Below are 16,404 nucleotides of genomic sequence, written 5' to 3' on the forward strand. Positions count from 1 at the left end.
CATGTGTCAAGTAAATAACGTTATGGTTTTAAAAAAAAAAAAAGTAATATGAAATTATATTTTTAGAACGAGGTGAAGTATCAGGAAACCCGTATATGAAAAACGTATTGTAATTTGTATGGGCTTTTAAAAAAAAAAAAAATAATAATAAACACAACGAAAAAACTCATATACGCATATTACATATTATATTATTATACCTTACCGTTCCTACTATACCTACCTACTCGTAAATCATATTACTGTGTTGGATGAGCGCGAGGTTATAAATAATATGAATTTTTATATTGTAATCGTGAACTAATTTCAAAATAATTGGCTTAAAGGACTTTTGTTGTCAAAAACGAAAATATAAATGAAACTAATATGTAATATTGCAATAAACTTAGCACATTAATTACAATTATATACACAATTATTTCGTTGACATGTTTGCTCTTGATACAAAAAGTTTTTATTTGTGTCTATAATATTTTAGTATGTAGGTTAGGCACTTATAATATTATTAATTAGTTATAGAATGCTTGTACTGTTTTTAATTTATTTTACCAGGAGAAATATTATACGTTTTGTTTGAATAATTAACAATTTACAATTACTAAATCATAGTAAATAGCCAATCGGCTTCCTAAACATCTCAAAATTAGATAACTAATTGTAAGGTATGATATTATATTCAAATTAAAAAAACAATGTAAACTATGTAAAACTATAGCTTTTTCAAATTATAAATCATTACGCTGTTTTGTACATTCATTCGATCGTCTTTAACCACATTGATACATTGGACATAATTGCATCAGTACATTGTTATTATTTTCATTATAATGTTACCCTGGTTAACGCCATCTAGTGACGGCAACTGCGCGCCAATGAATCGATGTTCGTACTCCTCGTCAGTATACGCTCGGCCAACAAAACTGCACGTATGTGTTTCGCTCCAGTTCGTCGAGAAATTGTCGATCTTTGGGCGAAATATTAAAAACAAATATAAAATCATAATGGTAAGTACAGCAATTTTCACAAACAAAAAATCTATGTTGTTAAAAAGCATCATAAGTCTATTGAGACGATATTTATTTTATTAATAATAAGGGAACATTAATTTTTATTTTAAGATAACGAGATTTACGGATTTGTATAAAATTAATCGTGAAAATTAAACATGATAGACTAAGACTTGTTAACTACGCTGAGATACATAATATGTATATATGTGTGTGTGTGTGTAATATGTGGTTTATATTTATTTATATATTACATCATTATTTTTTTATATTTTATTTTATATTTTAGTACGGATTTGTGAATTACGCTTTAGAGCTACTTGTATTGAAAACATTTGGTGAAGAGACATGGGAAAAAATCAAGTGAGTACTGCATTATTAGACAAAATATAAAATACAAAAATTCAGCGGACTATTAATTATTTGTTATAATATTTTTTTTAAACATATATAATTGAATGTTTACAGAAAAGATGCAGAGGTTACAATGGATGGTCAGTTCTTGGTCAGACAAATTTACGATGACGAAATTACATATAATTTGGTGTCGTCGGCCGCACAAATTCTCGGTAAATATGATTACTTCTTAATACGTTTTGATTTACTTAAATTTTATCAACTGAATTTATATGTTTAAAAATAAATACATAGATTTTTAGGTATTCTTATCTGATAGATAATATTATATAAGTTACGAATCATTTGATTTTTTTAACTATTTTGCCTAATTTTATTTATTTTATTTATTATTTCAAAAATATTCAAATACATAACAATATAATAATTTGTGTCACTGAATAAAAATAAATTATGTAAAATATATGATTAAAAAAATATGTAATTTTAATCTTAATAAAAAAAAATTTCGATTATGCGAAACATAAAAGCAATGTATATACGACGATCATACTAGGTTGTACAATGTGAAGCAATTTAAATAAATAAACAATAGGTATAATAGATACTTACGGCATTTTTCACTGTGCGTAAATAAAGTAAATATAATGAAAATGCGTTTATATTTATTATAGAATTCAGTTTTGAGAAAAAGTGTGTATAATATAATAATAAGAGCTATGACTCGTCGTTTATCTTATACATAAAACTAAAAAAAAAAAAAGATCATATGAAATTTATGTTTGAAATATTTTAATGAGCCACAATCTAGATTGTTATATAATTTCGTGTATTTATGCATTAGAACTACCCGCCAGTAGCATATTAGAACTGTTCGGAAAGATGTTTTTTGAGTTTTGCCAGGATTCCGGTTACGATAAAATCCTACAGGTGCTTGGAGCCACACCCCGGGACTTTCTTCAAGTACGCATTGTTTGATTTACATCCTTTGCGCAATACGATAATATTTATCACCATTGTTTTCATAGAATCTGGACGCTTTGCACGATCACTTGGGTACACTGTATCCAGGTATGAGAGCACCGTCTTTCCGGTGCACAGAAAGGACTGAGGACGGCGCACTTGTCTTACACTATTATTCCGACCGTCCCGGATTGGAATACATTGTCATTGGGATTGTTAAGGTTGTAAAAATAATATTTTATGACTTAAAATAAAAAGTCTATGTAGTGAGTGAGTGTATCGCAGATTTATATTATTTATACATTTTTTGTGTGTGTGTATTTTAGACCGTCGCCAGTAAACTTCATAACACCGAAGTGGAGGTGGAGATATTACAAACTAAAGAAGAATGTGATCACGTGCAGTTCTTAATAACCGATAAAAACACCACAGACCAACGTCAAAGCGATCAAACAGCTGAAGTCGAGACACTATCACAAGGTCATCATCAAAAGTTCATTTTTTTCATACATTTAAACGTCAATATATATATATATATAACTAAAAATAATAAATATCTTCATTATTTAAATCGATTAAATTACTAAATATGAGAAATTAGAGTCGTTGTGTACTTGTCATACTGTAACAATATTGTATGCTGTTTAAGGTTCTAATCAAATTCGAAAAAATGTATACGTATACCAAATATTTTTATTTTAATACCACACTTAAATCATTGGCACTTGGCATTAACTATTTTTAAATATGTTGAATTAACAAAATCTATTCAAAACACCTATCATTATTCGTATTTTTTCTAAATAAACTTGGGTAATATATTTTGTTCGCAATTATAAAATATTTCTACTTTATTTTATTGAATAAACAAAATAAAAAAGCTCTGAATAATCAAAAATCCAAAGCATGTTTAACTGAAATTGAGTAAAAAATAAACTTATATCTTATGTAAATACTTTAAACAAAAAAAAAAAATCATATCGGTGTTTTGATAAGGTGATTAAAAAATACATAATGAAATTATATCATTTTTTTAAAAAAAAATATAAAGTATATGGTATAATAGTTCCATCGACCGGAACATGGGTTATTATTTTTGATGTATTTAAATATATATATATAACAGTGCGTTGCAAAACGACATCATAAGCGTATATAATGTAACGACTTTGCTATGTTTTTGTAGAACCGAAAATTAGTCCAGCCACGTTTTGCCATGTGTTCCCATTCCATCTGATGTTCGATAGAGAATTGAACGTCCTTCAAACCGGTTGCACGATCACCAGAGTAATACCCATGGTACAAGGGCCAGAACCATGCAAATTAACACAAATCTTATACCCCGTAGGTGTTAACGCACACACATACACACACATACACACACATACAACCAAACATAATAAATAATTATTAATAATGTTGACTTGGTTGAACAGGTAAGACCTCATTTGGAATTGACATTCGACAACATTCTAGCGCACATTAACACAGTGTACGTTCTTAACACAAAACCGGGAGTCATGAACGGCGACTCTAACGATGGTTGTTCAATATCTCTGCGTCTTAAAGTAAATAATTGATAGGCTCATTAGTTTGGACACTTCATAGATTGCATACGTTTATAAACTGTTGGTTTAAAAATAATACCATGATTAAAACGTTGGGTATTTTTTACAGGGCCAGATGCTGTATGTGCCGGAAACGGATCTAATGTTGTTTTTATGCTATCCGAGTGTCGTGAATCTCGATGATCTGACCAAGTTAATACAAATACATTTATTTTAATACGTTTATATTTTGATTAGATGACCTTCTCTTAAGTTAGGTCAAGTTATTCAACTATATCAATACTGACATTGTGTATTTTGTTTGTTTGTCCCAGACGGGGCCTGTATATCAGTGATATACCTTTGCACGATGCCACTAGGGATTTGGTATTGATGTCTGAACAATTCGAAGCTGATTACAAATTGACCAGAGATTTGGAATTTCTAACTGATAAACTCCAGCAGACTTACAGAGAGCTGGAGAGCGAAAAACAAAAAACCGACAGGTAGTTTAATATAGTTAATCCTCGAGTAAAAAAAACCCAGCTGTGTACATTCAGCGATACGTGTTTAGTTAATAATTTTTTTTACTGAAATAATTAAAAGCAAACTTAAGAAATTTATAAAATAAAATAAAAAGTTCATCCAATATTCAAATGAGTTTTGTTCGATAACGTCATAGTAAAAATGAATTTAAATATTTTAGGCACGTATACAAAAAAAACAAAACATATTACAAAATATGTAGTATATTTCAAAAAATAAATAAATATTATTATAAAACTTGTAGCAATAATAATTTGTAAATTTGATGAGAATCATTTATGTTTACTATTACCAGTTATGAATCCAGGTATACTCATTCTCATTGGGCCCCCTGACAAATACAACTTTCAACAAAGTAATAATTGATAAAAATAGGTTTCTAATTTATCACGTAATTTTTTCAATATTTATAATTTTTAAACTATAATAAATAATAATAATACAATTTAAAATATGTTAAAATATAATTTTAATTTTAAGATATTAATCTTAATATTTAAGATTAATTTAAAAACTAAAACTAAATTATTTATTTCTAATTTATTTTGTAGTTGTATTTAAATTTAAAATTTCTAAATTGTAAATTGTAATAATAGGTATAATTTATAATATTCAAATGTATCACCATTCACTAATAAAAAAAAAAAATGACCCCCCTCCAACCCCTAAAGACATTTCTAGATTTAACACTGACTACTACTATATGTCAAAATTATTTTTAATCGATCAATAAAATATTGGTTGATAAAATTGATAATTTATTTACAACATTATACCTACACACTATGAGTTAATTGAGAAAACTATGGTTTTTAAAACGTAGGTAGTCATAATATTTATAAAAATAATATTGGTCTAAAACATATTAAATTAATGGATAAAAATATAAATATATAGGTACTTTTATTGTATTTACAAAAGTTTGACACAAAATACACAATGGTTAAAATTTTCAACTATTATGGATTTAATAAAAATTGCTAAATTATAATTATAAATTATATTTTATAATATTGAAATTTGTAATAAAATTGAATGTTTTTACTTTTCATTTCATTTAAATTCTCAAAATGTTGATACGAATTCATAAGCTATAAAATGTCTATATTGTGTTTAATTAGTTTTATTTATTGTTTAAAAAGTCTTACGACTGTAGAGGTTGAAATGTAAAATATAAATAATATTTTTCGATTAGTTTAAACTGTACCTGTTAAACAATTTGTAGAACTTTAAAATTAATTGAATTCATTTGATACAAACAATATTAATACACATATTAAAAATTACAACCGAAAGTTTTAAAATGATGAAATAATAATATATTCTATTTGATCTTGGAAATAAACTATTTCTTTTTTTTGCTTACTTCTCGGTCTAATTAAATTTCTTTGATTTTTATATTAATACTTTTTCCTTACCAAAAAATATCTAAACTTTACATGATAATAAATTTATAAATATTGATTAGTATGTTTACCTATTTGTTTTTGTACTTTTCAGCACATTGTTCATAGGTACCTATCATACAACTGCAATTTATTAATTACAATAAATTTTAAAATTTGTAAGAGTCCAATGACAAATATAATATAATATATTTTATTTATTGCATATTATAACAATATATAATAGCTTTAGTAACGGTATCAGACGTATAATACGGTTCATGTAATCGTGTCATAAAAATGGTTAAAGATTAAAAAAAAAAATGTTTCTTGTTAGATTTCTGAACATGCAATATTTGAATAATAATAATTTAACGCGTACTTATAATTTAATTATAAGTATTTCTTATTTTATAAAAAAAAGTTATTTACTTCCCACTTTATACTTATAAATTTTTATAAAAACAGAATTTGTCATGGCTTTTTTGTCATAAAATAATATTATACATATTAATGTAGGTAGAATATTATATCAAAAACGAATTAAATCTAAATAGTCCAAGAAAATCCGTTGTGGCTAACTTTCTTCTATGCCTATCTTAGATTGAAATCTTCAGTTTGGCGTACGAAGCTTTTTTCGTCGCAAATCCCCCCCGTAATCTACTTTATATATATATATATATATATATATATACATACATACAATACACTCACGCACACTCATGGTAAATGAAACACGAATTGCTTTACAACATAACTGTGACATGGTGGTGGTTTATGCACACAAAATGAAATAAGCAGTTATGTTGAATCGTATTTTTTCGTTACGAACCACATTAATATTATTTGATAAGTTCTACTGAATTTAAAAGATAAAAACACACGGAAAAAAATCCACAAAAAACAAAATTAATTTTTTCATTTATAAAAATTATTTTTATTAAGTCTTGTGAAATAATATCGATATTAAATAATAAATTTTATAATAATTGAGTCATATATTAAATATCGGAAATTTTAATAAACGAAAAATACTTTAAGTAATTATAATGATGCGGTTTTTTTTTCAAATCAAGACTTCTGAGTATTTTATAGTAACGATTCTGAATCGTACAACAGATATAGAACTATATAATATTAAACATAATTATTGCGATATATCATTTTATTGAATATCGCTACCCCGGGGACTAAAACTGTATGTCATATACAAATAATATGCGATTTAAGTATAAAAACTTTGTACAACACGAAATGAGGAGAGTTCAGCATATCCATGCGCAATGGGTATGTCTGAATAAGCTGTTGACATTTTTAACTGTAGGTACTCTATTGTGAGTGAACAGTTTTTTTTTTTTATTTAATGTGCTCAAGTATATAATAGATATTTAGTGTTAATATAGGTAAGATACATATTATTTTACGCATGTATTTATCATAATAAATCAATCGTTAACGTTCGGATTTAAAAAAAATGATTTTATGTAAAATCCTTGATGTGAGATTGCGGTGACTAATGACTATAATTTAGTTAACTGCAATCAAGTGTAAACATGAATACGTCTTAATTTATGAATAAAAAATAAAAAATAAAAAATTATCAATGGCCTGCATCGACTGTATTATTCAAATTCGTTATTTCTATTATATATCTATTTAATATCTTATTCGTGCATTCTAATTAAGTTATATAAAACAATCTATAATCTATGCGAATATCAAAATTCTTACAATTTTATTATAATGTTTTTAATTTTTTAACTGTTAATCATTTATGGTAACCAAAATAGAGATTGGGGAAAATACTTAAAAACTATAAAAAATGGACAATAAAGAATGAATCAAATTTAACTAAAAAAAAAACTTTAAATTATTTAACTATATAAACTCTTTCCCGGGTTATCGTGGAAGTCATTTTTTGATATTTTAATTTTAACGATAATATACCCATATACTCATTTATAAAAATTAAATGTTATTTCTAAATTTGAATATGTATTTTATTAAATTACCCTTATTTTCTGGTTAGTCTGAAACATTCGGAGTAATGAAATGTGCTATACTCGAAAATAGGTTTTTTATCTTCTGCGATGCTTCGTGTCGTTTTAGACTGCTGTATTCCGTGCTGCCGATCAGCGTGGCGACAGAGCTACGGCATAAGCGACCGGTTCCACCGAAAAGGTTTGAATGCGTGACACTGCTGTTTTCCGGCATAGTCGGCTTCAGTGACTATTGTGCCGGTCATGCAGACTCGAAAGGCGCTATGAAAATCGTTCGGATGCTCAACCAGCTCTACACGGCTTTCGACGTGCTCACCGATCCGAAGAAAAACCCAAATGTCTACAAGGTATGCTATTTTATAATGCAAAGGTATAGATCAAAAATTACAAACGTATTCCACAACAACTTTTACTTTCAACTACCCTTCTGTCAGGTTTAAATCCAAATATATACGACATACGTATAACTGGCTGATACAGCGTCTCATCATTTATACAGAACGGTTCACCACACGTGTCCTCCAAAATTTTATCTTTTGATGGTTACTCGTTTATTTTGGTATTTAGAATTTTCAAACATACTTGAGGACCATATTTTAGTTTTTAAGTTAATTAAAAAATTCTAAAAACCTGAATTCAAATATATTGTGCATCATTTATGGATAGACCGGGTGACGTGAATATACTTGATGAACCACCCTGTATTAGATTAATGTCGTTGTATCGTTGTATTTTGGATAAGCATTGCCGTTATAAAACAGTCATTTATTCCAACGCATTTGCCAACATCGCCGGATGTATTAGTATAATAATGTAATCCGCATTGATGATACCGTGGCGTAGACGCAGATTGATCGATCGAAAATCTATATCGGAAACACGTCGAACGGCCCCGATGATGTTATTATTGCCGTAAATCGTCGTGGTGTATGACGAAGAGATTCATTCGCGCTGCAATGCATCTGTACGGTTGACTTGCCACGAACAAAAAAAAAAATACTGTTAAAAATTCATTCGTAGAATACGCATGTTTACATTAAAACGTTTTCTATATAATAAATATAATTAATTGGTTAAAACTTAGGAAAGATAATATTACGTGGCCGATCGAAAATGGTATACATAAATAAAATATGAAATGTACATACAATATTCGAAAACGGAATAATACGATTTTTTGAGAAGATAATAAAAAATAAAAAAATTTTAAAAGTATATAGTCGATTCCTTTAATAATTATACAAGGTTTATAACATTTCATGACAGTTTTCTTCTTTGAGAGTAGAATAAAACTTGTGAAAGTTTGCAAAACTATCTATTTTAATAAAATAGAAGTTTCGTATTATATGATATTAATTTGTTGGTGAACCTTTTAAATAATGTATGTTATATATAGTATATAAACTTTTTTAACGACAAGATATTCACTTACCTAATGATAAAAAATTACAAAAATAGAATTTTATTTAAATATATGCGAAATAAACTTACAGAGACTAATATATTATAGTTGGAGACAAATGAATTCAATTTATTATAAGGTATGTGCAAGAACACAATAATATACATTTGGTTCTTGTTTTTTACAGTAATCTTAAATACGCTGGTATTCTTGAATTCAGTGGAAAAAGTAAATTCCAAACAGTCTATCAATTATTATTGATTATTGATAAACAAATCAAAACATATTCTAAACAATTTAAAAGAAAATATCAATGTTTTTTTTTCCCTGGAAGGTTACAACAATTCATATGTAAACATATTTTAAAATACAAGAGAAAAATAAACATTTGTTCTTAAGGAGTTGAGAAAAAAATAAATAAGTAAATAATATTTTCAATGGATTTTATAAAATTATCTTTAATTTCTAAAAACTTTTTAAAAGAAAAACAATTTTTTATTTTAAATGTCTCTTTTTATTTCAGGAAGTAGGTATATATGTTTAAATTAGTTTGAAAACAAAATGTAAAAGTTAGTTACAACTTTCAATATAGTTTTTATACGATACCCGGATATAAAAAAACTTTTACTCTTCAATCTTTAAAAACTTTCAAGATCATAGAGTTTTTCTAATGGTGTGTTGTTTAATAATCATTTTAAACAGTTTTTTTTAAACAAATCGTATAAATTACATACAGTATTAGACTTAATTATATAAATTGCTTACATTTTTTTTTTTTTTTTTTATAATAGACAGTCTTTTTTATGAAGTACTTACGTTGGGTATTTTTATTGCTATTTCTTATTTATAATATATATATAATAACTCCACTCGATTTTAAGAATCCGGTATAGTAATAGTGTAATAACTAAAACATGAAAATTGTAGAAGCTACATATTGTTCAATATACTTTCGATTTATTGCAGACCTCTATTATGCTAAGTTTAAAAATTAAAAAACTAAAATGCGTATTTTTTGGAAAAAACGTGCATATTTCATTGATTTTCATAAGTATATTTAATATATTTTTCTTAATCTGTTTAATTTAAATAATAACGAGCATAAAAATCAATATTATTTTACTTAAAGGCATTTATTGTCATCGTCGCAGTCAAACATAACGACAACGGTGCGATGTTCATTTAATCTATATCGTACTATTAATATGTCTGTCAAATTATGATCTTATAATTAACCTAACTTAGTTTAAGTATTTATTCCTTATCAGTAACATTACTAATAACTGTGAACAATAATATTCAAATATTTGATAAATATAAAAACAAATATTTTACTTTTAATTTTTTTTTTAAACAAATTAAATTAAAGGTTTAACATTTATTTTGAAATTCCATTACAGTCGATGTATGAATAAATAATATAAATTAAAATAAATAGATTTAATTATTAATTGGTACTGTAATTAGAATCCTTTAAATTGAAATTTTCGAAAATCCTCATGTTATAATGGGTACGTACCAACAATGCGAAAAATCATTTTATATAATGGACAATATCAATAATGTGTACCTATTCGTAGAAACCAATAGTGTATTATAATATTATATTCGTGTATTATACAGGTGGAGACTGTGGGCGATAAATACATGGCGGTCAGCGGACTTCCTGAACCTTGCGAAGAGCATGTCCGGTGCATTGCTCGGTTGGCTTTGGACATGATGGACCTCAGTCACACGGTCGTAGTGGATGGTGTGCCCGTTGTAAGTACAAAGGTTGCGTCATTATATCTTGCGGCTTGTACATTGCACAATAACATGATATACACAGCCACACAATTCATAATACACAATATTAGTCTGCACGTAAAAACTATTTTTCTATTTTTTTTTTTTTTTTCATTATCTAAAATCAATTTATCTAGCGCCTGACAATAGGCATACATAGCGGCGAGGTGGTAACAGGAGTAATTGGTCACCGGATGCCGCGGTACTGTTTATTCGGCAACACCGTAAATTTGACCAGCAGGACCGAGACCACTGGCATACCAGGAAAAATCAACGTCTCAGAAAACGCATACAAGTAAGTGTTTATACAGATATTGATTTATATGATACTATAATGATCATGATTTTTGGTACCTATGATATCATTATTTATTTTATATATTTTGGTTTAGACATTTTAGACTATCCTCTTTTATTTAATCAAATTTTATTTCCTCGAAAAAGACATTTGATTTAGAACAAAAAATGTGTAAGTATCTAAATAAAAAAAAAAATTATAGGTACTATAGATAAAATGTTCTATCAGTAAAACTTAAATTTGATAATCGTTAAAAATCATGTGTTATGAAAGAAGATAACACTACAGTTAGATGTTTAAGATTATTCTCCTGAAAAATTTTATATTTTTAGAGAACATATATTGGTTCTAAACCCATGGTTTGTATAAAAAATTATGTAATGTTTATACATAATATTGTTTCTCGTAAATTCAAATTTTATGGAGCGGAATACCGCGAGAGTTAGTAGATAAAATATAGTATAATTTACTTTCGAGTGTTACAATATAGTACGAATATCTATTTAATAAATTGGTGTGTATAACAACATATAAGTATCATTTAATTAAAAATAAATAAAGCATTTATTTAAGCTAAATGTGGCAATGAATAAAATATTACTATAGAGATGATTACTAATCGAAGTAATACACAAAATATATAATAATATGATTCGTATTATCACAGTGGCGTAATGCGGTAATGTTTTTTGTAAAATAACAATATTATCAACTATTGAGTCGAGACAAATTATTTTAATTTAAAAAATACATTAGTAAACGTCAATTTATAATTTAAAGTGATATTAAAGAAACCTAACTATATACATATTTTAATATCTATTCAAAATTATACAATTATTATCTCATGTTTATTACATCATATTTTGATTATATTTGTAGCACATCTCATTACAAGAACCAAATGCATACATGTATAAAGTTACATAAATGAATAATAATCACAATATAATTACTAACAAACTTTAATTTATGTGTTATAAGCTTAAGTATATTTAACGCAATTAGTTGATATAATGGTTTCAATTTCATTACTTAACTCTTTCTTTTAATTAACTGTTTCAAAAATATGCAGATACATTATTTAATTGCTAATGTTAAGATATTGTGTGATAAGACTACGTCTCTTAAATATTTTAGTGTTTTTGGTTGTATGTATTTATAAACAATTTAAACAATATAACTAGTCGTATGACGAAATAAGATGGTAATTAAGTAAAGTTTAACGAATTTATCAACATTATCCACGTAGAACGATATGTATCTTATCTACGGATAACGGGTCATCAATAAAATATTTTCCTTAATATGCTATTCTAACATTGACAAACGGCGACAAAATTGATAATCTATTATGACTGTAGAATATTAATTTTTTTTTTTTTCGTTTTATCACTGGGTTAGGCTGTATTTTTTTAGCGGCGTCGTATTAATTCGATTTCGTTCAGCCGACTTCACGGTCGTTTAACTTCACGGCAAACAAAGCATTGTCGCCCTACACGTACACCGCTGTTCCGATACCGAATCCTAATGCGAAATAAACGAAAATATAAATAAATCGCATAATAATTGGTCACGGAGGCGTCATCGTACGGGTCGTTTAGCGTCCGACACATATATAGGTACGATTAGATAACAAAGTGACGCCATGAAATGAGTAGACAGAGACGCGTAACGTCTTAATACAAAAAAACCGTATGTCTACATCACGATATTATATTTTGGCCAAAGTTTTGAGTTGGAAAAAATATTTCGAATACAAATGAGAAAAAAAAAACACCCTACACAGAAACGTACGTTTGGCAACAGCCATTCCCATTCGCCCTTCTACTCTGTTATTCGTCTTGCACAATATAATATAATATTACGTGCCTACCCACCAACAACCGACATGCATTTAACGTCTAAAATTATCAACGATGTCATCCCGTACGCGTTCCATCATCGTTTTTCATTTTTCCTCCACTAATATTATAATGCTCATAGTTAGAGTTTACCTTTCTACGTCTAATCAAACATTATTAGTTATTGCAGTCATATATTTACTCATGTGTATCATGCGCACATTCATATACACTACTTGCCGCCACCGCTCGACCATTCCATAGAATTTCATTTTGATATTAACCTTAAATCGTGTATTAATTATTGGGCGGCTTTCATTTGGACGAATTTATACATATCATTTGTGCAAATATACGTTTCCCTTCTCATTTTTAAAGACTTAGGACTCTCTGTTAACTGTAACTGACATTGTTAAAAATGTATTATTATCATGTTATAATTTATTATATTTTAATTAATTATCTTAACTGAATTTTTTTATTATTATGGTATCTCATACCCATTTGTTTAATATGATCTATTATTATTTATTGTTAATTTTCCATTTTAATATTCTTCCCATAATTTTAATATATATTTGGGAATTGGTTTTGACACAAAGGAAAGCTTCGCAATCATATAAGCGCCATTCTAGTGAACAATATATAAATAAATATGTAATTATTCTAAATAATCTTTAGAATAATAAAACATAATAACTTATTTATTTATTTCGTAAGTACCTAAGTATAATTATTAGTATTAACCATTATAATTGTTTTAAAATATTCATCATTCATAATATAAAATACAAAATTTTATAACTCATAAAATCAATTATTATGGTCAGCATTTTTTAAGACAACACCAAATTTATTAGGTTATGTCTACATTACCCAATTATTCTAAATTACTATATAAAATGCATGGATCATCGTTATTATCAAACAACAAAATTCAAAAAAGCAAAAAACGAGCAACTGTTATTATTGAGAAACAAATGGATAGTAATACTCACTGTGGGGCGTATAATACACAAATAGTTATGTAATAACTAATAAAACGGTTCGACGACGAGATTTTTTTGACAATACCTCTTATTATTATAGATTTAAGACGATCATGACCTAAATGATAACTGAACGCGTTGAAGCAATAAAGAAAAAAATAATAATGGTTAAACCAAATAAATACATATTTTAAGGACAATAATAAAAAAGTATTGTACACATAACACGTCTTGAGACTTGCACGCCACACTGCATGCTAGCCGTGGTGTACAATTATTTTAAAGTTAGTAAGTAAACGTAACATTTCGTGAACGGTTGATGACTTCGAAAATAACGTGATTTAATATATAATTAGTTATGGTTTATTAGCAATTAGTATAAAAAGTAAATGAGTAAATGTTTTTTCTGTTACTTTATTATTTGTTAAATATTTTATTTTTGAGTACGACTATTTACAATAACATTGTGAAGTTTTATGATTATAATCATTAATTAAAAATTATAAATTTATACAAAACTTTTTTTTTGAGTTGCTGACAATTATCGTATTCACAATTGTATTATAAGTTCCTGTGGTTTTTATATCAACCCTATTCTGTTGTAATCTAATACCTCTATACGAATTTATAATAATGACGGTAGGTAGTATTGATAAAATTAATCTTGTTTTTATTTAGTTTCCAAGAGTTTTGATAGTTTTATTGACCTATCTTCGATAAAAATGAATACAAATTTAAGCCTTGTTCAAATCGTTTGTAGTATACGTTTTTGTGGAAAAAATTTAATAACGAATACATTTAAAATTTTAAATATTATTTCATAAATTTAAGGTATTTTTTATAAATATTTGAAGCAATTATTTATTTTTTTTTCTTTTATAACATATTTAACTTTGAGAAGCGCTAGACTTAATTCGCTCACCACACGTATTTAGGATGCTTTTAATATTTTACCACTTTCGCTACAAAAAAGGTGATTTATACGACCTTTTAATTAATTTTATATCTCTAAGTTTGTGTTGAGAGTACCTTGTCGTAATACTAATTTAACATAATATTACACATGCAAGTTCTGATAATAAAATTACATATTATATTATATTTATATACCTAATCACACGTGTGAGCAACAAATCATTAAATCATTAGGAAACAATATATTTATAAAGTATTATAATAATAACACTCGTAAGGTGTACATTAATATTTAATTTTTTGTTTTTAACTTTGATCTACTGCAGGAGTACCTATAACGTGAAATTTAATAACTGCGCTTACACCATCTTATTAAGCTTTTAGATTTTAATTGATAATATTACACAATAAGGATACCAGCGATGATGCTTTTTTAAGGGAACGTTACAGCTCGTTAAACTATTACTGAAGGAAGCTGTACTAACGAGCAACGACTAGGAAAATATTAACGAACTACTGTCCAATTTTACGTTAATGATAATCTAATAATGAACTGAATTATAAGTATTTTAAAGGGCGACAGCTAATATTTAGTTTGATATGTTCAAATAATTTTAATCTTCTATGGATTGTATAAACTTTCAAACAGCCAATCTCACTCTAGAGAAAATAAAAAAAATGTACTCTTAAAGAAAACAGTAAAGGCATTTCAAAATAACTTATTGAATTAGGTACTTATCGTTCCATAAAATGATTTTCATGATGTAACGAATATTGTTTAATATCCAATAATTGTCTTAAACTTATATTTATATGAAAAAAACCGGATGACAATCCTTCGTTAAATAAGCTTACATAAATAAATACAATTAGTATCATTAATGTTATCGTAATAACTTTGTTTTTTAGATTTTCAATAAAATTTCGACTATAATTTAACTTATATAATATTATGATAATATAGTGGCATACTATAATGAAATATTATCCATGTAGTTTATAAATTTTCCATCAATGATAGACTACTTCGTGATTGCATACATTTTATATACATTTTTTTAAAATTAATGTTAATATAAGTGTAGGTAAAATTATGAATATGTGGAGTGAAAAAAAGAATAAAAAATGGTCCATCTCCAGTTTCCTAAAAAGTTATATTAGCGTAATGCACCTCTTGACAACCATTAATAATATTATTCAAATTTCTGTAGTTAACTTTCACATTTTATGCATTTAATTTTATATATTGACTGGAAAAAACAAACCAATTATGTTAAATGTTAAACGGTTATATTATTGTAGTTATTTACGTACCCAATATTTTATAGATATAATATAATAATAATATGACTAGAAAATAAATATT

The 16,404-nt window shown here is 26.6% G+C and overlaps 1 protein-coding gene across 1 annotated transcript in view; it reads left to right on the plus strand.

Annotated features, from left to right (window-relative positions):
• The first annotated feature begins 910 nt into the window (after positions 1-910).
• LOC112603879 (guanylate cyclase soluble subunit beta-1) overlaps positions 911-16,404 on the plus strand; it is a 32,219-nt gene continuing 16,725 nt past the window's right edge. Inside the window, exons 1-13 of the mRNA XM_025352679.1 lie at positions 911-1,004; positions 1,297-1,370; positions 1,476-1,576; positions 2,209-2,327; positions 2,393-2,548; positions 2,654-2,807; positions 3,514-3,671; positions 3,764-3,895; positions 4,005-4,087; positions 4,210-4,380; positions 7,915-8,152; positions 10,831-10,968; positions 11,130-11,287. Of these exons, the coding sequence (XP_025208464.1) occupies positions 1,002-1,004; positions 1,297-1,370; positions 1,476-1,576; positions 2,209-2,327; positions 2,393-2,548; positions 2,654-2,807; positions 3,514-3,671; positions 3,764-3,895; positions 4,005-4,087; positions 4,210-4,380; positions 7,915-8,152; positions 10,831-10,968; positions 11,130-11,287 (1,685 nt within the window). The 5' untranslated portion in view covers positions 911-1,001. The remainder of the gene's footprint in view (positions 1,005-1,296; positions 1,371-1,475; positions 1,577-2,208; positions 2,328-2,392; positions 2,549-2,653; positions 2,808-3,513; positions 3,672-3,763; positions 3,896-4,004; positions 4,088-4,209; positions 4,381-7,914; positions 8,153-10,830; positions 10,969-11,129; positions 11,288-16,404) is intronic.

Source organism: Melanaphis sacchari, unplaced genomic scaffold (assembly GCF_002803265.2).
Source record: "Melanaphis sacchari strain LSU unplaced genomic scaffold, SCAv2.0 Contig112_pilon_pilon, whole genome shotgun sequence".
Taxonomy (NCBI): Eukaryota; Metazoa; Arthropoda; class Insecta; order Hemiptera; family Aphididae; genus Melanaphis; species Melanaphis sacchari.